The 25,723-nt window shown below is 38.4% G+C and overlaps 2 protein-coding genes across 7 annotated transcripts in view; one reads left to right on the forward strand and one right to left on the reverse strand.

Moving 5' to 3' along the window:
* CFAP43 (cilia and flagella associated protein 43) overlaps nt 1–23,876 on the forward strand; it is a 58,487-nt gene extending 34,611 nt beyond the window's left edge. Inside the window, exons 21-40 of the mRNA XM_087964593.1 lie at nt 1,095–1,220; nt 1,832–1,936; nt 2,644–2,760; nt 3,437–3,637; nt 3,993–4,199; nt 4,812–4,901; nt 4,996–5,076; nt 6,479–6,604; nt 7,954–8,073; nt 8,157–8,264; nt 8,679–8,765; nt 9,029–9,117; nt 9,936–10,143; nt 10,465–10,577; nt 14,377–14,536; nt 14,943–15,107; nt 18,987–19,067; nt 20,730–20,883; nt 21,389–21,585; nt 23,610–23,876. Of these exons, the coding sequence (XP_087820719.1) occupies nt 1,095–1,220; nt 1,832–1,936; nt 2,644–2,760; nt 3,437–3,637; nt 3,993–4,199; nt 4,812–4,901; nt 4,996–5,076; nt 6,479–6,604; nt 7,954–8,073; nt 8,157–8,264; nt 8,679–8,765; nt 9,029–9,117; nt 9,936–10,143; nt 10,465–10,577; nt 14,377–14,536; nt 14,943–15,107; nt 18,987–19,067; nt 20,730–20,883; nt 21,389–21,555 (2,505 nt within the window). The 3' untranslated portion in view covers nt 21,556–21,585; nt 23,610–23,876. The remainder of the gene's footprint in view (nt 1–1,094; nt 1,221–1,831; nt 1,937–2,643; nt 2,761–3,436; nt 3,638–3,992; nt 4,200–4,811; nt 4,902–4,995; nt 5,077–6,478; nt 6,605–7,953; nt 8,074–8,156; nt 8,265–8,678; nt 8,766–9,028; nt 9,118–9,935; nt 10,144–10,464; nt 10,578–14,376; nt 14,537–14,942; nt 15,108–18,986; nt 19,068–20,729; nt 20,884–21,388; nt 21,586–23,609) is intronic.
* Nucleotides 21,590–25,250, reverse strand: SFR1 (SWI5 dependent homologous recombination repair protein 1). 6 transcript variants are annotated; one of them, XM_087964594.1, is made up of 4 exons: nt 25,126–25,250; nt 24,005–24,117; nt 23,517–23,921; nt 21,590–22,316 (listed from the first exon to the last, which is right to left on the reverse strand). In XM_087964594.1, the coding sequence occupies exons 2-4, from the start codon at nt 24,095–24,097 to the stop codon at nt 22,125–22,127; spliced, it is 690 nt and encodes a 229-aa protein (XP_087820720.1). In that variant the 5' UTR covers nt 24,098–24,117; nt 25,126–25,250; the 3' UTR covers nt 21,590–22,124. The 6 variants fall into 6 exon arrangements, with proteins under 6 accessions (XP_087820720.1, XP_026523267.1, XP_026523274.1 ...); XM_026667482.2 differs by having other exon boundaries at nt 24,005–24,114; nt 25,126–25,193; XM_026667489.2 differs by having other exon boundaries at nt 24,921–25,186.
* Between the last annotated feature and the right edge of the window lie 473 nt (nt 25,251–25,723).

The following is a 25,723-nucleotide window of genomic DNA, read 5'->3' on the forward strand; positions in this document are numbered from 1 at the left end:
TAATTTATACCCTGCCTCCCCAGTGTTGCTTTGACGGCAGGATTTCACACAGCGGGGCTCGCTCGCTCTCTTCTCCGCTCTCCCACCGTTCGCACATGTTGGAAGCACCGTAAACCTGATAACCCACCCGGGGCTCCCCATCCTTAACCTACAGCCGCCCGCATGCAAAACCTGCGTGCAAAAAGAAAAAAAAAAAAAAAAGTACGCCGCACGTGAGGATCTTCGAATCCTCTCCTCCCCACACCGCTAAGGAAGGAAGAGGGGGAAAGGTTGCGCAGCGCGTGGTGAGTGACACCCGCCACACACACACACACACACACACACACACACCGCTCCCCCCCAGCCTCCTCCCGGCTGCAACTCAAGCTCGAAGTGGGAGTCGGAGTCCTCCCGGCGTATAAGACGACCCCCGCACTTGGAGGCATGTTTTCAGGGCAAAAAGTCGTCTTATACACCGGCAAATATGGTATTATAGTCCTTCAAAGTGAATCAAGATAGTTATTTTGAGGCTATTGAAAATGATTAGTTTGTAAATCCACCTGCGGTTGTGTGAAATAACTGCTTATTGTTTAGATTGGTTCTGTGAATCTAAACTTGCAATCTTCATGCTAGAGTCCCTTGTTCTTGGCAATGATTGCGCTAGTTTTAATTCACAGTGCAAATTATTTCTTTGTATTTATACTATCAAATGATTATCATATATATTTATGGATTCAGAATTTCCATTACTTTCCTGATATCAAATGGACCTGTATTATTCTTGTGTTTAAAGATGTGCTTTGTGTAATTGCTGAAAAGGTTGTACTGGCAGGGATAATGATATGGGATAATGATATACGTTATGGGATAACAATAGTCTTTCAACTTTTGGAGACTCCTTGTCTCTTCTTGATGATGTCCAGTGGTGTTGCATTTCCACTCACATTAAACTTTGCATGACTAGTTATTATTATTATTATTATTATTATTATTATTATTATTATTATTTACATGCTTGTAAGTTATACTTCAAACATACAGTATATCAGGATAGTCATAAATTCTCCATATACATACTTCCCTTACTATTAATTTCTATATCATTACAAAAATAGATTCAAGAAATGATGTTTGAAAATTCAGTTGCACCTAAAATTGAGAAACTGGACCAACAGGAATTCAATCTGGATGTAGAAGAACAAGAGAAACAGCAAATACACAGTGCTTCAGAAGTGGAAAGGGTATGGCGAACTTGTTGGTATTCAATTTACTTTTATTTGTCCTGAACAAAAAAAAATCCTTTGTATAGAGAATAAGAGGAATTCTAGAATGCTGATAGTCAACCAGAATTATACAGTATATATTATTCATTAGAGCTAGATTTACATATTTATAAAGATCAAATAACTTCACCATTCAAATAAATAAACAAATCAGAAGTTGGAATGGGGTTATCCTAAGGAACTTACTTATTTCTGCCTTCATTTTTGTATTTTCTTCTACAGCTGTAGAACCTAAGAAAGGAAAATTGTCCTTACAAGTCAAAATTATACAATTTTTGCTTCATTGCACAAGTAACACTTAAAGATTTACACATCTAAGTGTCACTGACATTAATGAATAGAGCTTTTCTTTATTTTATTTACAGAGTTTCCAAATTGATATTTAGTCTATCAACATAATCCAAGCGACAAATGCTTAAATCTGTGGGTGCTTTCTAAGATTTTTGTGATACATAATATTTTGATTAATATTATATATTGCATGACTTACATGAGTGCAGGGTTAACATGAGTGACATATAAACCAAATGGATTTTGGATCCTCATTTGTTTTCTGTTTTATGATAAAGGTGAGGAAGGATATAGAGATGGAAAATCTAGCCAATTGCTATTTACGTGAGATAATCAAAAAAGAGTGTTGGGATACCATGTTGGTTAAAGGACGTTCAATTAAGGTATTTTTTTTTCCTTTCTCACTTGTACTCTACTGTAACTAAAAGTCAAGCAATGCTTAAATTAATTAAATGTAGGAAACACTGCAGGTAGTCCTTGGTTTAGCAGCTGTTGGAAGTTACGTTGGTGCTAAATAAGGGGACTTTCTGCTGTTCCTCAACCTTTGCGGGAGCCCCATGGTCATGTGATCATAATTTGTGTACTTAGCAATGGGCTTACAATTACAGTTGCAGCATCTCACAGCCATGTGATCACCATTGGCAACCTTCACTGGTGGCTTCCAAACAGCAAAGTGAATGGAAAGTCAGCAAATGGTGATCACATGACATTGCATCTAATGATCATGCAAGATTTGCCTAATGATCACAATGGAACTGCTGGAATTGTTATTGTAAATCATCACATTCACGTGATGATGTACTTTATAACTGATGGAATGTTTAGTCCCAAATACTGTTGTTAACCAATCACCTATAATACATCCAAAACTACTACCCAATTATGAACAGCATCATGAAAGTAATTCAAATGGGAGAACATCTTACTGTTTAGTAGAAGATGGCTTTAAAAAGAAAAGAATCATGATGTTAATAGTACAATAATACACCTCTAATAGTACAACATGAAGCGTTTGTAATTTAGAACTTTATTAAACATTGTATTTGGAAACAGCATGAATTATACTTGCAATTTTTTTTTCTTTCCAAAGACTTTCCATTCTTCTTGTGAGGTTCAGAATTATCCAATGAAAGAACGGAGTCCAGAAGAAAAGCAAATGTTGGAAAGAGTTTTGTATTTAAAGAAGATTGAATCAATAGATATGAAGGTAGAATCTTCTCTTTTCCCTAAGAATGAAAAATAATTTTCATCGCCATGTTTACATTGTCTGATCATTCTTATATTCCAGTATTTCTCTTAACTATTCCCATGCTGAAATGGTTCAGGTAGGTTATTCATTCTAGAGCCTAGTTCATAAAACTTTCCATAGCTTTTAACTCATGTTCACTCATTATTCACACAACAGAAAACAGCCTCAAAAGATAAATATATAAGTTAAATATATATTACACATAAAAATCCATAATGGTAAAAAATCATATAAACTAAAAACAAACAACGTAGTATGTATGGATTCTAGGACATGTAGAATCCCAGTGAAAAGACCTAGGCTTCCCTGCTTCCCTGAATATTAAATTAATGCTGCATAAAATGAAAGATATAAGATTTGATAGCTGAAATGCCATAAGATTTAAAAGAACAAGAAGGTTAGTAATCTTTCACATAACATTTTTATTCCATATCCTTTTCTGTTGCTGCTCTTATTGGTTCCCTCTGACAGTTAGCCTGAGCTTGCTGCTATCCTATTTAATAAACTTATGGCATTGCATTGTTTTGGCTTCTGGGTCTTGAAATACGACTTCTATTTCAGAGAAATGTTTTCTACAAAATTTACTATTGTTTATAGTATTAATAATGATTCTGCAATATATATATTTACCCAGCTTCGAAAGAAGATTGTGGAATTTGATACCCAACCTTCAGCCCTTAAAGAGGAAGTGGAGAAGACAGAAGAAGAAGAAGAAAAAATAGATGCTCTGGTTGGGAGTCTGAGTGCAATGTATGGTGGGAACACATCTCTTTTATATAACCAGCTGGAACTGCACACTAGAGAGGAGAAAATAAGTCAAATTATATTGCTAAGGGTAACTTTGTCATATCTGTTTATTTCTTCCACTATTCATAAGCAGGATTGCTCTTGTGAAGTATTCTATATCTTATAGCAAGCATAATTGAGCAATAACTCCAGGTTATTGGTTTTACACAAATCATAGTTAGGTGTTTTGGAATTCGTGTGATGCTAGGTTTGGATGTCCATGTCATGTTTCAGGAGAGAAAGTTTTAGCAATGAAACCAATGTAGAATCTTTAGAAACCAGTGGTCAGAACTGCAAGCCGTTTTAAACTATTTGAGGTCACTTAAGAAACTCAATTATTTCACATGCAATATTACTATATGCTATTTGCTTGTATTACTGCCATGATATCATTGATATTTCAGGACATCATCTATAATGTGAAGAGTGCTTTCAATAAGGAGTTTGATTCAGTTGCACGAATGAAAGAGCTGGAAATTGCACGTGTGAAAGAGAAGAACATAAGAATATCACAGATCTTGAACCAGCTTGATATTAAAGAAGAAATCTGGGTGCCAACTCTTATGGATAATGAGAAACCAGAGCGAGCACTGGTGGTTCAAGAATCAGAGGTCAGGTTTTTGAGATTCCCAATGCTTCTCACTTGATATACAGAATAAATGTATACAGCAGTGTTAAATGTCTATGGAGATTCTCAGTCATCCAAGTCATGGTTGTCCCAAAGTTGCTTTTTCAAGAGGCAACTGGACTTTCTTGTTTTTCTTTGAAGATATTGTACTTCTCATCCAAGAAGCTTTTCAGCTCTCACAGCTGGTTTTGTTATGCTTTTTAATATGTTCTACCTTGGTTTTAAAAACATTACACATGGTATGCATTTCTGTGGCTCAGATAAAAACTGTTATTAAGTAATTTATTTATTAAAAACTTAAATTATTAAGATAGCATCAAACTTTTCTTTCTAATTATAATACTAATATATAATAGTGGTACTTCATGTAGTCTTTAAACCAGGATAACACAATTAACTTATTCTACACTCTTAAATATGCTCCCTCATTGTAGAATTCCAGTATTTAAATCTTCTAGGGTACTCACAGCTTAAAAGAATCCATGTTTGTTATGAAATAAAAAATGTAAAGGAAATTGTAGCTGGGGAGCTTGTTAGGAAAAATGTGAATTACTTGCTCATAGATGAAGCTGGACCTCATCTTTTGTTCCCACAGATCAAAGTAGAAAAGTACTTAACCCCAGTGCAGAAGGCAAAAAACAAAATCATGGCTCGGATTGAATATAAAAGACGACTTGCTGCTCAGGTAGCCTGATGACACAGAGCCTTATTTTCCACAGTTTTTCTAACTTGATCCTTTATCTACTTTTTATCTGATCTTTTATTATGCCATTCTTCAGAGTGACAATGCAAGAGAACGTGGCCTTATGGACATGATGAATGGAGTCCTTGAAATAAAAAAAGAAGATATTTTGAAGATGGTGAGCTCTATTTCCATTAAATTTTAAGATTTAATGTGATTACCAACTAATATAATGTACATTCATAATCAGCGTGTGTCCCAAAAGTTTATCTCTGATCCAAAGATATGTAATTGAAAGATTTAGGTGGGACAATAGGCAGGCAAGGAGGAAAATAATAGAAGACTTACAGAGAAATGCAGGTGAAAGACAAAGAATGAGGGAAAGATTTCTAAGTTTGCACACACAGAAATAAAAATAAGAATTTCAGTATGCAGGCAACAGTTATTAAACCAGGCAATAAATGTTAAATTGACAAGCATGTCATCTCAGGTGCCCACATATATAAGTATATTCTTAAATACAAAATAATAAAAATAATGCAATAAAATAAATGAATAAAAAATAAAAAATTCAGCAGAGATTATGAATTATAAAGAGTTTAGCTCATAAAACACAGAACTCACAGAACTGAGGAAACTATTCCCAATGGTTTAGGAAATAAGTGCAATCCACTCCTTCCAGACTAACAGTTAAAGCAGTATGGACACCTATTGTATGTCCTTCAGGTACCTTGAGAAAAATACAGCTGTGCGTATCTTAACCTTACCTCAATGCCTACATAGTCCAAATTATAAATTAATTCTTTGATTTGGTGATTTTTTTCCCCTGATGCTGTAGAAATTTGGGCTAACTGCACAGTGGTAGGAACTCAAAAGGAGAGGGTAATCATATAAACTACAACATTTTAAGAACTATAATCAACTGATGCAATTCTGGGAGACAAAGGAATGGGGGCACATGTCTACCACCACTATAATCACTATTCCTAAATCATCCATAGAATTTCAAAAGCTGCAATTGCCACATGCTATTCATAGGAGTGTGCTAGCAGCAGATATATCAGAAATATCCTGTGTTGAACTTGTAACAATCCTGAAGAACAGAGCACATGTCCATCATTATTTGCTTCCTCAGAAGAAGCAGCTGACTAACTTGCCCTTTAAGTATTGTCAGAATCATAAGGGCAGACACGCATCAATTTACTTCCAAAGTATAATTAGAACCAATTGTATCACAAAGTATATATATGAGAGATTTTACACCCTGATTCCATGGCCCTGTCAATCCAATGAATTGGGGGTTTATTCAAAATGCAAACTACCCAAAATTTTAGAAGGTTTCCAACATTTATTTTCAAAGTGATTTTAAACAAGTTCAACTGTTAAAAATCGGCTTTCCATAGGGTTCAAGAGATACCAAAGAGGGACTGGAAAGCATGTTATTCTCATGTTACATAGAAGATGAGTGCATTGTTGAGTATCATTAGACAATACCTTCTGGAACTTCATTAAATCTTTTAGTTTTTGCACATATCCAATGTCCACTGTTGTTTCTGAAATGCTTTCTTCGATATACTCAGGAAATTCCACCACCTCCATTTGTATCAAAAGAAGAAGCCCTTTGGAATGAAGAAGAAAAAAAAATATATAAGGAATATGAAAAGAAGGTTAAAGAACTGAATGAAGAAAGAGAAAAACATCGAAAGGTAAATAGATACAAAATAAGATTATTAAGTTTCTCTTTCATTAAAGAGTAGAACATTTTTATTAGGAAAGCCCATCTGACTACTTTAAATCAAACATAGTCAAATGTGACCAATGTAATCTCTTTTCCAAATAGTCCATTGTCAGATTTAAAAATAACCATGTTTTATATTCAAAATTTTAAGTAAATAAGAATGAGTAATTTGTCTAAGCATGAATGAGGCAGCCTTCATTTTCCCTCATAAGACAAAGATCACGCCAGTTTTCCTGTATTCAATTTAATTTCTTTTTCTGCCATAGACAGAATGAGATCTCAGCAACATGCCACCTTAGTTGTTTACTTTTATTATTTTCTAAATGCTATTCTTGTATAATGTACAATTCACAAGAAACTAGTAGACCAATTCTCTTAACAAATTAAATTTCCATTCAACTTGAATGACCAAGAAACTAAGGGTAGCTTTTGTCTAAGATTTTCTTAATATCATGAAATTAACAAAATACATCTATAAAACATTATCATTTGACATCTATCAGTTCAGTTTAGTATGATATGCTGACTCAATTTCTTTTATCAAATCATAAACTGTTATTTTTAAATCAAACTGCAACTATTGGGTATATTGGTTTATTTTTATTTCTGTTTTGCATTTATTATTTTTACAAATAACTCAGGAACATCTTTAACACACCTTTCTTCTCCTATTTTCCCTATAACACTGTGAGGCGAGTTGGGCTAAGAGAGAGTAACTATCCCAAAGTCAGCCAGCTAACTTTCATGGTTGAGGTGGGACTTGAACTCACAGCCTCCCACTGTCTAGCCTGGTGACTGAACCACTAGATCAAATTGGCTTTATATACTGGCTTTATTTTTATATAATTTATATAAAGTTTTGCCAGATACTGGAAGAGAAAACAGGAGAGTTTACAAGGAAATTCTCAAAGAAATTAAAGCCACTGGAAAACTTCTTTCTCAAAATATGTTTCATTAACTCTTTAACTGGTAGTGAAAATGAGCTGCTAGATAAATAGGTAAATTGGCAGCAAGTTAGATTCCAATTCTCCTCTTTGTTTGCTCAGGACCTTTTCAGCTTTCTCTGATTATAGAATGGTGAGAAATAGAAGCTGATCATCAGTCATGATCAGTCATTCTGGTTCATAAACTTCACATCTGTAATTCTTTTTGGTCTTTCAATTTCCATATTTCCTTCTGATTCTTGCAAACAAACCTCTATAGGAAAATTGTAAAAAGACATTATTAGGATTGAAAAGGTGCCAAGCATTTCTATGTATTATTCTTATCTGCCATTAATATTGTCACAAAAAGACACTGCACCTTTTCTTTCCACAGATTCTAGAAACTGAACTGAGAAAGCTTCAGGGTTCGATTCAAGAAAGTACTCAAGGATTTGATGAAATCCTGAACAGGCTCTTTGACAAAAAAGTCCACTGTGAAATGGTTATATACCAGGTGAACTTGAATAATATTTATCATCCTTGCTTCTATATAAGCAGCAGTCTAACTATTTGTTCCCTTTTCAAACCTTTTACTAGGAAGAACTCAAAATAACTAACCTCATCTTCTCACTGCTTTTGGATGAAGAGCTGACCTCAAGAGAAGCTGCACTCCATCACCATCTTAATAAAAAAAGGAAGGAAAAGGCAAGAACATTGAGGCGTGTGTTTGGTGGGAGGGAGAGGCATTGACAAAATATTTACTTCTCATGATACCTTCCCTTTTAAAATCAGTGGCCCATTCAACAAATAATTTTCCTGTAAAATTCCCTCATCTTCTTGAAAATATCAATATTTTTTTTTATAAATATCCCTTACATTTCACAAAGGTTTACATACACTGTTTCATATACTGCTAAGATAAAATATGTTTTGCTTATTTGTAGTTTTTCATGTGATTAAGAAAATATCTTACATTTCTGAATGAGGCCAGGGAATGCTGAACTCAGTGAAGCTGGGGGGGTGGGATTTCCTGTATGTAATCACCCATCCAATTGTGCTAACATTATTTAACATGTTTTAATGACAGGCAATCATCTCCACCTTTGTTTATTTTGCTAGGTAATATCCAGTGAAGCAGTAAAGACAGCTAAAGCAGAAGTGGATGCTTTTAGAGAAGCTTATGACATATTAATTGCTGAAGACAAAGTAAGTGTTTAAACTCTAGAGCAGTGTTTTTCAACCTTGGCAAATTGAAGATTTATGGATTTCAACTTCCAGAATTCTGTAGCCATACATCTCCAAGCTGCCAAAGTTGAGAAACACTGGTCTAGAGTCACACAGCTTTTCATCTGAAGCTGTGGTATTTAAGGTTATTGAATTATTGAAGCTTATTGAATTTGATCAATGGATTAGACAAAGCTAGATAATTAACAAGTGGTGATGATTCGTGTTTTTCCCCTGACCAATAGGTTATGGAACGTGGCTTTAGAAAGGAATTTTCAGATCTTCAAACTCATTATATTGATCAACTATTCAAACTTTATAAACGTCGACCAAGGTAAAAAAAATGTTATTGGTTCAATCATTTTCTGAAAGTGTGAACAACCTTATACAGTAATAGTCTAGAAGAACCATTGCTTTCCAAAGCAAAACTTGAAGTTGGTATAGATAGTATTTGAAAAAAACTGAAAATCATTGAAGCTTATTGAATTAGTTCATTTTTCAGTTTTAAGGACATTTACATGACAAGAATGTTTAAAAATACCAATGAAGCAATCGCTGTTAAATGAGATGTGGCAGCCATGATTACTAGTGTTATCATAAAAGTCTCTCTTTCAGCCTGCCACATTCATTTTTCTTTTAAAAGATTCTTTTTAAATAAATGGAATATTATACAACCACAGAGCAAAACTCGAGATGCTACATAACCTCAGAGCAAAATAACACATGGTCAACAAAGAACATCTATAATATACTGTCTAAATGACAGTAGCACAGAGCCAAGTAAACTCTATTTAAATTAAGGAAGACTACAAACTGGTCTAAATATAGAAATTAAATAATAAAGGAGAATATTTGTAGCTGAGGGTTGACCTGAAGAGTTCTTAGTGCTCTCTGAGCTTGCTTGTTTTCTTGCAGATGTTTCATTACCCAAACTAGATAACATCATCAGTGCCCATCATCAGTAACATCATCAGAAATTAAATACAAATAGTTTTTTAAAAATGCTAGTAAATAATACACACTATAAAGATTTTTTTTTTTTTTAAAAAAAGACAAAATGAAGCTAATGATTTACAAGTTTTTCTGTTTATATGTAAGATGTCACAGGAGACATTAATTTTTTCTTTGTCTGTTTATGTTTAATAATGGAAGGGCTTTGAAGATGAAAGTACAAACTGATACTGCAAATCCATATGGGGAACGGCCGGGCTCTGCCAAAATTTATCAGGATGCTCTCACCCATTTAATGAAAGCAATTGATGAAATGGACAATCCCGAAAACAGACCTGAGGGGCTTGACATCATTAACTGGGAACGTTTTTGTGTAGCTCGGCGAGCGAAAGTAGAAAGTGAACAACAAGTATGTATAAGGTTCCATTATTTAAAATCAAATTTGAATTTGACCTTTATATTTTATACAAACAAATAATTCTCTCAGAACTGAGCTAATGAGAAACATACAGTGTCCCAGTCATGCACAGGAAGTTGGCTGCTTTTTAAATCCTTTCTAGTTTTTTATTTTACAAGGTTTGTTATTTTCATGGGACTCAATACACACACAGACACACACACACATGTGTGTGTGTGTGTGTGTTTGTGTGAATGATGTAAAAAAAACAATTTAATGTGATTTGAAAGTAGTCATCTTAAATTCCTAAATGTTATTTTCCTTTTTGCAAAGGTGAAGCAAAAAGCACTGACACTAGCAGAGATGCAAACTTTCCTTCAAAAAAGAATTGAAGATGATGAACAGCTGCGGAAAGACATTGACCATGTTTTTGCTGAGATCAATTTGTAAGTCTGTTTTTTTTCTTTTATATTATAAAAGCATACATTATTATTGCACTCAAATATATTATCTCATAACAATATATACTACAGTAGACCATAATAATGTAGTAGTAGATCTTGACTATGTATCAGAATGGTCAAACAAATGGCAACTTCAAATCTCAACAAACAAATGCTCTGTCTTACATATTGGCAGAAAAAATCAGAAAATAAAATACAAGCTGAATAGTCAAGATCTTGTTGATGATCCAAGCTTTGTAAAGGACCTTGGAATACTCATCTCTAATGATGTAAGTGCTAGAGCTTTTTCTCTGGTAGTATCACACTACTAACTAGAGCACACAAAATATTTGCTAGACCAATACTCGAATACAGCTCGTTAGTCTGGAACCCACATTACGTATCTGACATTAACACAGTTGAGAAAGTCCAGAAATATTTCACAAGAAGAGTTCTCCACTCCTCTACTCGTTGCAGAATACCTTATGCTACCAGACTCAAAATTCTAGAACTAGAAAACCTTGAATTACGCCGTCTTCGGTCTGATTTAAGCATGGTATATAAAATCATACATTGCAATGTCCTACCTGTCAATGAATACTTCAGCTTCAACAACACAAGAGCACACAATAGATACAAACTCAAGGTTAACCGCACCAAATTTGATTGCAGGATATACGACTTCAGCAACAGAGTGGTCAATGTCTGGAATACTCTACCTGACTCTGTAGTTTCTTCCCCTAACCCCAAAAACTTTAACCTTAGACTGTCTACTATTGACCTCACCCCTTTCCTAAGAGGTCTGTAGGGGGCATGCATAAGTGCACTAACGTGCCTACCGTCCCTGTCCTATTGTTTCTTTTATTTTTCTTATATGTACCCATTTTATGTATTCATAACTATATACCGTATTTATCGGCGTATAACACGCACAGGCGTATAACACGCATCTTCATTTTAAGAGGGAAATTTCAGGAAAAAAATTTAAATTTCTAAATAAAACACCGCCCGGCCTCCGCTCGCACCGCCCGGCCTCCGCTTGCCCTCTGCTCGCACCGCCCGGCCTCCGCTCGCACCGCCCGGCCTCCGCTTGCCCTCCGCTCACCGCCCGGCCTCCGCTCGCACCGCCTGGCCTCCGCTTGCCCTCCGCTCGCACCGCCCGGCCTCCGCTTGCCCTCCGCTCGCACCGCCCGGCCTCCGCTCGCACCGCCCGGCCTCCGCTTGCCCTCCGCTCGCACCGCCCGGCCTCCGCCGCACCGCCCGGCCTCCGCTTGCCCTCCGCTCGCACCGCCCGGCCTCCGCTTGCCCTCCGCTCGCACCGCCCGGCCTCCGCTCGCACCGCCCGGCCTCCGCTCGCACCGCCCGGCCTCCGCTTGCCCTCCGCTCGCACCGCCCGGCCTCCGCTTGCCCTCCGCTCGCACCGCCCGGCCTCCGCTCGACCGCCCGGCCTCCGCTTGCCCTCCGCTCGCACCGCCCGGCCTCCGCTCGCACCGCCCGGCCTCCGCTTGCCCTCCGCTCGCACCGCCCGGCCTCCGCTCGCACCGCCTGGCCTCCGCTGCCCTCCGCTCGCACCGCCCGGCCTCCGCTTGCCCTCCGCTCGCACCGCCCGGCCTCCGCTCGCACCGCCCGGCCTCCGCTTGCCCTCCGCTCGCACCGCCCGGCCTCCGCCGCACCGCCCGGCCTCCGCTTGCCCTCCGCCGCACCGCCCGGCCTCCGCTTGCCCTCCGCTCGCACCGCCCGGCCTCCGCTCGCACCGCCCGGCCTCCGCTCGCACCGCCCGGCCTCCGCTTGCCCTCCGCCGCACCGCCCGGCCTCCGCTGGCTTCTTAACATTATATCGGCGTATAACACGCATACATCATTTGCCCCCTATTTTCAGGGGGGAAAAAGTGCGTGTTATACGCCGATAAATACGGTACTTATACCTATTATCTTGTAAGCAATTGACAAATCAAATAAATAAATAAAAAAATAGTAATCTTAACTAAATAAACCTATACTATAGTACCCAAAGTGTAAAAGGCCTTTTTGTTATTGGAGTAAAAGTCTAAGAAAACATTATAAGTGTTAATCTTGTCCTTTATTCAATATTATTGCAGCCAATGGAAGAGTTGCTCCCTGAAAAAGGAGGCATCTGTGGGTCATTCTTACTTACCAATGCAGAACCCATCAAATTAAAAATTCCAATTTTTTCCCCAATGCAGATAGTCCTTGAGTTATGATGCTAATTGGGACTGGAACTTGGTCATTAAGTGAAGCATCACATGACTGTGCAATAGCATTTGTAGCAGTCCAAGTTGTGCTCAATTAAGTGGGAACTATATGGTCATTAGATGAGGATCTCACTCTTCTTCTGCCCATGTGAACTGTCTCTGCTTTAACTCCTCCTGCTTGCCTATCTCTTCCCATCTTTGCCTGTTTAGTTGCACTGCACAGCATGACTGAGATGAAAAGACTGCTGTCACCACCCAGCAGGCCAGAAAGCATTTTGGTAGAAGAACTGTCTTCAGATGAATCACTAGGCAGGCTAGTAAAAGAACCAATTCTTTTCCATTCTCTTCCCCACATTCCTGGCAGGCACAGGATGGAAAAGGCCTATTGTTGGGCTGGATGCAAATATGGTATCAGTTTTGAAACCAACCATTTTCCCTCTCCTGGCTTTTCTCTACTGTCTTTGAGTTTCTCAAGCAAGAAGCCCAGAAGGCTGCTGAATTAAGACAACTCCCTCTTCAGGTGCAGTCTTCTCTGTGATTCTGGGAGCAGGAAGAGGCATGGCCCCCTGCCTTGCAAGCAACACAGGTAGTGGTAGCAAAAAGGAAGGCAGCAAGGAAGAAGATGGGACCAAAGCAATGTGCACATGCTCCTGCTGCCTGGAACCACTGTTGTTGGGAAAAACACTCTAGCTCCCCAGTTTAAGTGTCCTTGCCATGGTCATTCCTCATACCCAGGCAACCACAAAGAACTACGTAGGTAAAGCCAAGTGCTAGCGTGGCCAGTAGCAGCACAGGCTCCACCATGCACAGGTGCCAATGAGCATACCTTTGCAGGGAAAACCTCATGGGGCTCTCCACCACTACCCCACACAGTGGCTCAGATATGATCCCTCTACTTCTCCTCACCACCCCACCGTCTCCGACTGATATTTGTTGTCTTTTTTCACCTCATTTGCCCTCCTCTGGACTTGCTGACAGTGGCTGTCTCAAGATAACACACTGCTGAAGTGAGGCAGGCCAGCCAGGAGGCCAGTGCCCATGGAGGAGAAGCTAGAGAAGGAAGTGAAGCCAGAGCCAACAGAGCCCCTGAACCTTGGCACTTGAGGCCAGCCAGTGTCACCAAGTCCTGCAGAGGGGAGGTACGGCAAAGAAGAAACAAAACTCAGTTGGGGTGGCAGAAGGGCCACAGCAGGTAGGCAGCAGAATACAGCAGGTTCTTTCTTGGCTGTGTTGTGCGAAAGGGCAGAGATGGGGATGAGATAAGTGGGTGGGGGGGAAGAGTTCATGCAAGGCAGGAGAACATGATCATGGAAAGGTGTAATGATCATAAATGCGGCCAGTCACCAAATGCCTGAATTTTGGTAATTTGATGATAAGAACACTGTGACAGTTATAAATGTGAGGACTGATTATAAGACAACTTTTTCAGTATCATCATAACTTTGAACTGTTGCTGAATGGACATAACCTCTAATTACCTATATAGTTAGATAAACCAGTACCTAGTATAGTCTAGATGGGTTTTTTTTCTGATCATGGTAAAATGTTAAAATAAGTTATATTATTTTTTTAAATGTTATATAATTCTAGGCTTCGAGAGCAGAAAATGAGATTTCAATTAGATTTGATGGTCCAGTTCCTCTTTAAACAAGGGCAAGTGGAACTAGATGGCACCAATTTAATACCAGATTACACAGATGCTATTCTGATCAACAGGACTATTATTGAAGAGCTGAACAGCATGATCTGGGTAACAACCTCTCTTTGAAAAGATAAAGTCTCTGCAGATGACTTATATGAAAAGTTATTTTCTTTGCATTTACAACTTCTAATTAAATACAGATCTAGTTTTTTAAGTGACATGCTAGACTTTATTTTAATTCTCTTATCACATATTACAAATCCCAACCAGTATAATCAATTCTCCTAATACTTAACCTAAATACCAGTGAGCGTTTAACCTCATTTTTCCTTTCTTATTCACTGTGGCTGTCTTTGCTTTTAAATCCATCATATTCAATTAGCTCACAAATGTTGTTCATTTGAAGAGTTAACTTTGCCATTTTCCCTTCAGTTTTACAAAATCTCATCTACCTGTTATCAGGATGCAGTTTTAAAACAATATGTTGCGTGAAGAAATATTTCTTTTTTTCAAGGCTCAAGGAGAAAAAAAGATTGCCAGTATGGTGGAAAGTAAAGATTTTCGTAAAGGGATATTTCAGCTGGAATGGGAACATAGAAAAATGCAGATGCAAGTACAAGATCTGAATCAAAAGGCTCGAGATATACAAAGGCTAAATGTTACAAAAGACCATCAAATTGTAAGTTTGTATTTTCAAATATTGATCATGATGAAATAAAAATATGTAACTGTATTAGAATGTGCATATCACAGAGAGTGCTGTAAAGCACTAAGAAGTGGTATATAAGTTCTATCTCATGAATATCTGCATGAGACCTCTCTATATTTTATTCTACATTATAGTGGCACTTAAAGTTGATGAACCTTTTAAATGTTCAATATTTCTGCATAAATATCACCCAAAATATATTTTCTCCACGTGTCCTAAAATTTCTTTGGATGTACAAACTGCTGCCACTTTTGATCCATTAGTGCAAGTCCTTCCTAAGTCTCCTTCTCTACTATTAAGCCACTGAGTGCTCCTGTCTCCCTTTTCTGATTGTATCCTAGGCAACGTCAACTCATAAAACATTCCTATGCCTGTTTTAATAGTTGCCATAAAAAGGGGGAGGAGGAAGGAAATCTGGAAGAGCAGTGCAGCAGTTTGAAACCTAAAGTATATTCCAACACTTAGCTTTAAAAGATTGTAACTAAACCAAAGCTTTTGTCCGTTATTATATTTAATTGGAGAACATGAATGATGACACCCGGCCCATGAACATGCTTAATTGAAGAATCTGATTTATAAGACACCCAGGGGGGAGGAGGGAAACAGGGTCACAGGTGACTGTAAATTATGTATGCCAGAGTTGGCTTCATACAGGGCAGTGCCAGTATGTCACCTCCAATAAATCCTTTGAAGTTGGTTGAAGTTTGGCTCGAGAATCATGATTTAATTAGGGCGATTGCTGGAATCCTGACAGGCAATATCTCTTTCCCTCATTCGCAAAGTTCATCCATACATTACAGGTGTTTCCATCAATAAGAATACAATCAGATGTAAGTGGGGAGGTCTGAATAGAATTCTGGATATTTTGATTAAGTCTGCTCTTCATAACACAAGTATATAGAGGTGTGTCTGACTACAGTTTGTAAAAAAAACACGTGGATAAGCCAGAAGATTATTAGAAGGATGTTCAGTGGGCAGTTGAGACCAAAATAGAACATTTGGCTTAGATGAAAAGTTTTATATTTCACAAAAGACAAACAATGCCTTCCAGTGGGAGGGCCTTATCCCATCTATGAAATATGGTGGTGGCAGTATCATGGTTTGCAACTGCTAAACCAGAATGGCTTGACATCATTAATGGAATTCTGAATTATACAAACAAATTCTACAGGAAAATATCAGTCTGAACCAGTGGTGGGATTCAAATTTTTTTTACTAGCGGTTCTGTGGGCGTGGCTTGGTAGGTGTGGTGTGGCTTGGTGGGCATGGCAGGGGGAGGATACTGTAAAATCTCCATTCCCTCCACAGTCCAGGGAAAGGATACTGTAAATTTCAATTCCCACCCAGTCCGGGGGAAGGATACTGTAAAATCTCCATTCCCTCCCCACTCCAGGGGAAGGATACTGTATATTGCCATTCCCTCCCCACTCCAGGGGAAGGATACTGTAAATCTCCATTCCCACCCCACTCCGGGGAAAGGATACTGTAAATTTCCATTCCCACCCAGTCCGGGGGAAGGATACTGTAAAATCTCCATTCCCTCCCCACTCCAGGGAAGGATACTGTAAAATCTCCATTCCCTCCCCACTCCAGGGAAGAATACTGTAAATCTCCGTTCCCTCCCAACTCCGGGGAAAGGATACTGTAAATCTCCATTCCCACCCCACTCTGGGGAAAGGATACTGTAAATCTCCATTCCCTCCCCACACCGGGGGAAGGATACTGTAAAATCTCCATTCCCTCCCCACTCCGGGGAAGGATACTGTAAATCTCCATTCCCTCCCCACTCCGGGGAAAGGATACTGTAAAATCTCCGTTCCCTCCCCACTCCGGGGAAGGATACTGTAAATCTTCATTCCCACCCCACTCTGGGGAAAGGATACTGTAAATCTCCGTTCCCTCCCCACTCCAGGGAAGGATACTGTAAAATCTCCATTCCCTCCCCACTCCAGGGAAGGATACTGTAAAATCTCCATTCCCTCCCCACTCCAGGGAAGAATACTGTAAATCTCCATTCCCACCCCACTCTGGGGAAAGGATACTGTAAATCTCCATTCCCTCCCCACACCGGGGGAAGGATACTGTAAAATCTCCATTCCCTCCCCACTCCGGGGGAAGGATACTGTAAATCTCCATTCCCTCCCCACTCCGGGAAAGGATACTGTAAAATCTCCGTTCCCCCCACTCCGGGGAAGGATACTGTAAATCTCCATTCCCACCCCACTCCGGGGAAAGGATACTGTAAATCTCCGTTCCCTCCCCTCCCGGGGAAGGATACTGTAAAATCTCCATTCCCTCCCCACTCCGGGGGAAGGATACTGTAAATCTCCATTCCCTCCCCACTCCGGGGGAAGGATACTGTAAAATCTCCATTCCCTCCCCACTCCGGGGGAAGGATACTGTAAATCTCCATTCCCTCCCCACTCCGGGGGAAGGATACTGTAAATCTCCATTCCCTCCCACTCTGGGGAAAGGATACTGTAAATCTCCATTCCCTCCCCACACCGGGGGAAGGATACTGTAAAATCTCCATTCCCTCCCCACCCGGGGAAGGATACTGTAAATTTCCATTCCCTCCCACTCCGGGGGAAGGATACTGTAAAATCTCCATTCCCTCCCCACTCCGGGGAAGGATACTGTAAATCTCCATTCCCTCCCCACTCCGGGGAAGGATACTGTAAATCTCCATTCCCTCCCCACTCCGGGGAAGGATACTGTAAATCTCCATTCCCTCCCCACTCCGGGGAAGGATACTGTAAATCTCCATTCCCTCCCACTCCGGGGAAGGATACTGTAAAATCTCCATTCTCTCCCCACTCCGGGGGAAGGATACTGTAAATCTCCATTCCCACCCCACTCCAAGAAGGTTACTACAAAATCCCATTCCTTCCCCACCCCACTAACCTGCTTTCCAGCTCCATTCTCCTGTGCAGGACAACAAAAGAAGACCCAGCCAATCAGCTGGGACTTGGGAGGCAGAGAATAGATGGCAGCCAAAATTCTCCCAAGTTTATGTGTAAGCCTAATCAAGTTATCAGAAATGCTAGCAGTTGCTGTTGCCAAAGAAGATATGCTACTTAGTGAAAGCAAAGGTTCAAATATCTTTGCACATACAAATATGTAGCTTTGTATCACATAATTCAATAAATGAAAAAAGTATGTTTTTTACTCATTTGGTAAATTAGGTTTTATTTATTTTATGACTTACATGGCAAACAGATCAAACAAATATTTAACATTCATAAAATAAAATCTTAAGTTCAACTGTATATGCATTATATCTGAGACTGGATACTATAGTCCAGTGATGGCTCACCTTTTCGTCATGTGCTGAAAGTGCGTGCATGAGCGTGCGTGCACACGTGTGCCTGCACCCATAATGTAATGCGTGTGCGACCCCATGCCCGTGCGCATGTGCACACAACCCATGCCCCCCCTGCACCCTGCGCATGAGCGTGACCCCCGTGCACGCTCCACATCTCTGCACATGCATGCGTGTCTCCCATACGCACCCCATCCCCCATGCATGCATGGCAGATACCCGACAATTAGCTGGCTAGCAGGAGGTGCACACGCATGTGCAGGGGACCTAATCTGGAGCAACGGCTCGCGTGCCAGCAGAGATGGTTCTTCCTGCACGCGTGCCATAGGTTCACCATCACGGCTATAGTCTGCTAGTACAATAAAAGCCTTTGGAGATAAATGTGAATTTACTTAAGATTTGTTACTGGAAAGCAGAACAATCTTCCTTTGAAAGTTTACTTTTGCTATGTTAATATTGCAAATCTAGGTTTTAACATCAGGAAGCATCAGCTATATTAGCTTGATCTTTTGTTTTTAATTCCATAGTTCTTATCAGTCTTAAACTATGATAGGCGGATGAATCATGAAGTATCAGTAATGGAAGGAACATTTAACTTTCTAGACAAGGTAAGTTTCCTTATGGAATAAACTTTAATAAAAAATATGGAATATGCTACCCACTCAACATATTTGCCTTAGACTTACGGATGTCCTCATATTTATACTGGCTAAAGGAAGACAATTTTGAGTTCTTGCTAATGCTATGAAGTATTTCCAATCACTTCTGCTTTTGCTTTTTACCACATCTGTAACCTTCAGACTACAGTCCAAATTTGTTACCTAAAATTTTTCTTTTTCTAGTGACCTCCTAACCCTTTTTTCTCATTATTTACTAAGCTTGCTACATGAAGAGGATTAACTCTTACTAGAACAATTTTATTTGCAAACTTGTTTGCACGCAAATGTCCACCACCCAGCTACTAGATGGGATTATTTTGGGAGTTTCAGTCAGTAGGATTTATTTCAATATATACTGTTCAATTCTGCCTCTGCTTATCTTCAGAGTTATCATATAAATGAACTGTGATTTTTCTTCCTCTATCTGAATAAAACACAGCATCAGTTAATCTTCTCATTCTAGCTGTTAGTTGTTTTTATTTATAATGCATCAAGAGACAACATTGAAGAATAGTTTATACCAGTTCTTTGTTTTATTTGCTTTTTATTTCTACCTTAATATCATTTTTCCTCAAAGCATTTAAGAGTGTATTATAGATCTTAAATCAGTGGTCTCAATTTAATGATTATCTTGAATTATTGAATGTTTATGAAGTCTAAAATATAGCTGAAAAAAATATTGCTTCAGTTCTTAAGTATTTCCACAATGAATCAATTTTTATAGACTAAATATAATACCATTTTGGAAAGGGGATAGAACAGAAGGAATAAAAAGTTGTTTGCAAGCAACTTAGGTTGACAGCATATCAGAATGAGTTAGAACTGAATGGTAGAAAGATCACTAACAACCTGAACTATTTAAAGTAGATAATATATAAATAATTTGAAAAAAATATTATATATTGATGAAGCTTAAGTATCTTCTGTTAGTCATATATGACCTCAAGCACTTGGCCTGAACTGTAGTAGCTAAATATTAATCCCCTAACAAGAATTATGATCAAACTCTGTACATCTTTTTTGTTAACATTCATACCAGAATTGTAAAGCATAAAAAATATGCAGTGTTCAGACACAAAGTAGGCAAGAGTGTTCCAAACATGTCGTAGACATTTTCTCATACCTATCATCTACACCTTAAAGAATATGTACCTTTTCCTGGGCCTGCATAGATAGATGCAGGAAAACAAAAACAATTCCTCCTATTTTTTTGAGCCTGTATAGCTACCATAGAAGCTCAGAAAAAGCCACTGTCTTTTTAAAGAGAAGCCAGTAGAAACAGAAAGCACTCCTACCAGATCAAAAGTACCTTTGCCTGCTTTGGATCCAAATCTTTTGTATGGTTGAGTGCTTTTTTTTTAGTAATACAATTCAACTTCTCACTGAGGGGGAAGCAACTTACCAAACTAATAAGTTCTATAGTCATTGGGATCCCTCACTTTCTATTAATAATTTTAGTTACTGGCTACATTTTTAAACTTTGAATTCAATTATACAGTATTAAAAGCTAACATTATCCTCCTTTACAGAAGAAATAAAATTTGTTTTAGCAACTTTTCACTTAATACATTCTAAAGATCCCTTTTTAATCATTCTGTTTTTAATTACCAGGTTCACAAGAAAAATATAGAACAAAAAGAAAAAGTAATTAAAGAATTAGAGAAACAAATACACTTAAAAGAGGTAGCAAACCAGAAGTTCAGCAAGAAATTACAAGAAATGCTTGTTATTGTATCAGAAAGGCGGCACATTTATGAGGCTACTGGTAAGTCATATGCAAGGATATCACTCAAAAAAATAAAAATGGACCACACAGCTAGTGAGTTCACATTATGTCCTCTTTATGAAAAATCAGTTTCCCCCGAAAATAATCTAGATATTATCAAAGTAGGTAATTTTTCCTAGGTCAATTACCAACTTCCATAACATTGTTAAGCATTGCAGTATATTCTGACAATTCTATTAATTCCATTTTGTTATTTTAGTTTCTTTCAATGGTTTTGAGATGGTGACTGATCTTCTACCACTAGCAACTGGTTCACTTTGTTCAGTGAACCTTTCAGCAATACTGAAGGGCAGCAGATGAATCTAATAAATAAAAATAAAAGCTGTTTGGGATGAAGTAATTTGTTTCATCAATCATATAATGAAAGCTCATAACAGCAAGAGGTTACCATAGTCCTACTGGTATTAGTAAATTTGAAAGAAGATGGGGAAAACTGGTAATCAGTTCATTGATTTTATTCTGAATATTTTTGTTTAAAAACCAGACTCAGAACTACTGAACCAAAACATTGCTAAGGAGCATTATGAGGACATTGTACAACGACAGCAGCTGGTAGATCTTGCAAAAGCACAAGCCCAGGAGTTGGCCATCCTTCAAGCTGAAGTGGAAAGATTGAGAATGAGAACATTCCCAGCTTTCTTTGATGTGTAACAATTTTAGCAATAAACAGTCTTAGGCAAGGTAGTTTTTTTCTCTTTCAACTTTATTCTTTATTACATTAAGATAGCTTTATAAATATTGTGTCATAATTCATTTTGATCACTTCAACATATTTATATTCACAATGCATTTAAATAAATTTACCAGTTTGTATTGTAACAGATTACTATTGTCATACTAAAACTGGTATATTTAGATATTCCACTTTTACAAAACCAAAAGATGCGCAGTGGAATTAAAAACTCATAAAGAAACAGAAATATATCCTTGTGAATGGAGAATTGTCCTAAAGCTACTTGGCAAAAGAAATTGACTGAAAGATTGCAATTTGAAGAGAGACTGAGTTAAGAACAAATGAGAAGGAGCATAACAGCAGACTCTTGGAATTTAATGTATTAAATAAGGAGGGGTAGATGATCAGGATTCAAATATAGAGGGTGGACTAAAACGAAAGTAGCAGGTCCTTATAATAATCTAGTCATACAGTTCAGAACTTAAATTCAATTCTTGAAAATAGTCATTTTTTATATATTTTTAAGACTGAAATAAAACACTAATGTTTATGGATCTGTAAAATCTTCATCTGTTCGGATATAATGTAAGAGTTTGTCATCTAATCCAAAATTGTCAATCAGTTGAGTCAGACTTAATTTCTTGTTATCAGTAGATAAGGCTGATTGCAGCTCATACAGAATTGCTTGGGAACCCTTTCTCCATTTTGATATCAGAAACTGTAACTCTTCTGGGTTATTCTGTAGGGAAATAGAAAAAAGCAATACTTCTAGAGTAATGTGTTGAAATAGCTGAAATGGATAACCTGGACAAAGGTTCCAACAGAGCAGCTGTTCCCAACCTTTGTGGCTTGGCCTGGCTGGAGGATGAGAGGGGAACTAGGCTGTGTGGGCCTTGTGGAAGTGGTGGGCTGGCGCGCATACGCTAAGCACAATTAGCGGGAGTGGCAGACTGGCATGCACATACATGAGTGCCCGCCAGCCTACCACTTGTGAAAGTCGAGCTGCATGTGCGCGTTCGTGCGCTCCAGCCAGTCACTCGCACGACCCAATTCCGAATAGGTCATGGCCTGGTAGTCGGCCAAAGCCCAGGGGTTAGAAACCCCTGCAATAGAGTACAGAAATTCACAGAATTAGAAGTATAAATATCAGGATTTTCTCTCTGCCCCATGTTTGTAATGTACTTTCCACTTGAAAGAACAAAGTATCATATACAAAAACTATTTTAAAAATCTTATTAGACAGACTAACTTTGAATGTACACTAATTAGCATACTTTAAAATGAATTTTTTTGCATACAATATATCTTAACTTACTTAAGTGTAGAATTATAAATTTATTTGTATAAGTACATAAATATTAGCACAGTTAAACAATGGTTATGACTTCTGCAAGGAAAAATCATAATTTTAATGTGTGCAAACAGACAAGAATGAGTGAAAGACATTGAGTACAAGTATAATTTATATAGAACAGAATAGATAGAACTGTTTAATGGCCAAGTGTGATTGGACACACAATGAATTTGTCTTTGGTGCATATGCTCTCAGTGTACATAAAGAAAAAATAAAATATGTTCATCAAGAATTATAAGATAATATAATCATAAGAATTATTACATAAAAATAAATCTTTTCAGCTTTAAATTAAAAATAGAGAGCACTCTACATATTTGCAAGAAATAGTATCTTATGAAGGAAATGGTCAATTTCCATTACAGTTAAAGACTTATTTAGCTCTAGAATAGATGGAAGCAAGTATATTATGCAAGAATGAACTGGAACAGAAATTGGCCTGATGACATGCTAAGATTGGTTAGTATTTGGGAATACAATAGCATTATATAAAGTGTTAAAAAACAACCTTATCAACATGATTTGTTTTTAATATATTTAAATTTATTTTAAACTTTCTGAAGTTTTAATATTTACTTTACTTACCTTTGTTCTATATAGTTTGACCAATTTAAGTCTTCGAAGAATGTCTTCTTTTTCCTGAAGTTGCTTCATTAGTGTCATCTTTTCCTCCAACAGCTCCCATTGTTTACAGTCTCTGCCCAACAAATTAATTTCTGAAGAATTGTGTGTAGAGTTATTATATCCATTGTATTCAGATAGTGATCTGTCTTCTGCAGAACTCTTTGAACATATAGTTTCATCAGGAACTTTTTCCAAGCACTTATCCTCAGCATGTGATACAGAACATGGTTCTTCCTTAGATAAAGTTTTCTCCTTTGGATTACTATTGTTTTCATCATCTATTTTAAGTTGTTTGGCAACAATAAAATTTGAATGAAAAGATCTTCTTGTTTTCTTCAACCGTTCTCGTAGAGTTGTACTCATTAACTAGTATAAATGTAATTAAGAACTGTTTTTTAATCATATAAACATATAAACATATTAAATACATTTCTTGGTATATTTATTACCTGTTTCCCTAAGCTGCTGCTTTGAACAGAATTCTCACAATTCTCTGGAGTGCAGGATAACGATCTAGGTTTGTTCAATATAGGGGTCCCCATTTTGAGAATTGACTAACCTGCTTGAAAGATAGATAGAATACTTCAGGGTTAAGATAGCAATTTCCATTTATCGGTTTAAATTCATCTTATTCAATATTGCTTGAATTCTGGAGTCTTACATTACTGAAGTAGGAACCCTGGTTAATTGATCTCACGAACAATCTAAATCATAAGCTAGCAACTTGTACATTTGATGCTAGAATAGCTAAAGTCACAAGTCTTTAATACTCCTAGACAAATCTCCTTGGGTATGTATGTGTGTATCCACACACACACACAAAATTTGCAATTTGCATGTGAAAGACTCTATACTCTTAACGATAAAGCTTCTTTCACAAGCTTTAACTAAGCTTCTTTTGAAGCAGAATTATCTATTCTGCACAGTGGTGGATTAAGGCTCACTGGTGCCCTAAGCACTGACAAATCTTGGTGCCCCCCTCCTTTGTACATACTGTACAAACAAAGCCAAACTTAGGCTACATAAAAGTTTTTGTGGTGCCCTCTTTGGGACTGATGCCCTAAGCACGTGCTTAGTCTGCTTAATGGTTAATACACCACTGATTCTGCAGGATTCAAGTAGTGAAACCGAAATATGAGCTGAAATAGTCACCTATTTTACTTGAGCATGTAGTTGACAACATCTGGCCTTGTTAATGTCTCCTATAATAGCTGCATGGGAGCCGAGAACTAGTAAGCCCATGAGGAGATGGGAGAGGATGTGACCTGCCTTTCCCGGGACGGAAGAGAGAGACTTTTCCCTATTAGCTTTACAGGTCTCTTATCCTTCTCACCTTTCTGAGCATTGAGCTTTCACTCCAAGTACCTTTCGTTCTGGGGCGGAAAAGAAATGTATCTTCAGAGGAACTGAAAAGGACGCTGGCTCCGCCCCATCTTCTTTAACAGCGGAATCACTTCGCCTCGCACTAAATTACCTCAGAAACAAAACACAATCCAAAACCTGGGCATTCATAAACACACACAGCCATGTTTTGAGATACCCGCTCAAGCGGAAGCGTATTAAAACGCACCCGGCAAGACGTAACCTCTCTGCGCGGCCTGTTGCGTCACGGCCTCAGCTGCGCGGCGGGGGAAGAGGGGCGGGAGGAGCGAATCAAAGAGGAACCGGGGAATTCAGACAAGGACGCTGGCGGTGAAGGGAGAGAGGGCGGGCCTGACGTCTCCTGCACCGCGTTGGGGTTAACACGCAGCGTTTTTCAAACTCGGCCATTATTAAGCTGCGTGGACTTCAACTCCCAGATTTCTCCAGCCAGCATTTTGGAACTTGAAGTTCAATACACTTTAAAGCTGCCAAGTTTGAAAAACTTGGTTGGTTTAATGCAACTCTTTAGGACAGGGATCTCCAACCTTGGCAACTTTAAGACTTGTGGACTTCAACTCCCAGAATTCCTCAGCCAGCTGGCTGAGGAATTCTGGGAGTTGAAGTCCACAAGTCTTAAAGTTGCCAAGGTTGGAGACCTCTGCTTTAGGATTCTAGGCGTGCTCGAACTGAATTAAAGTCTCCTTATTTGCGTGGCACATCTGAGGTTGAAAAAGCAGGAAAAAAGAGGCTTTTCAAACACTGCGCACCAGCGCGCAGCTCACAGCTGATGTTTTTTTTTACAGGCA

This window comes from Notechis scutatus, chromosome 4 (genome assembly GCF_049901735.1).
Source record: "Notechis scutatus isolate UNSWTSFEM ecotype Mainland chromosome 4, rNotScu1.2, whole genome shotgun sequence".
In the NCBI taxonomy this organism is placed as follows: domain Eukaryota; kingdom Metazoa; phylum Chordata; class Lepidosauria; order Squamata; family Elapidae; genus Notechis; species Notechis scutatus.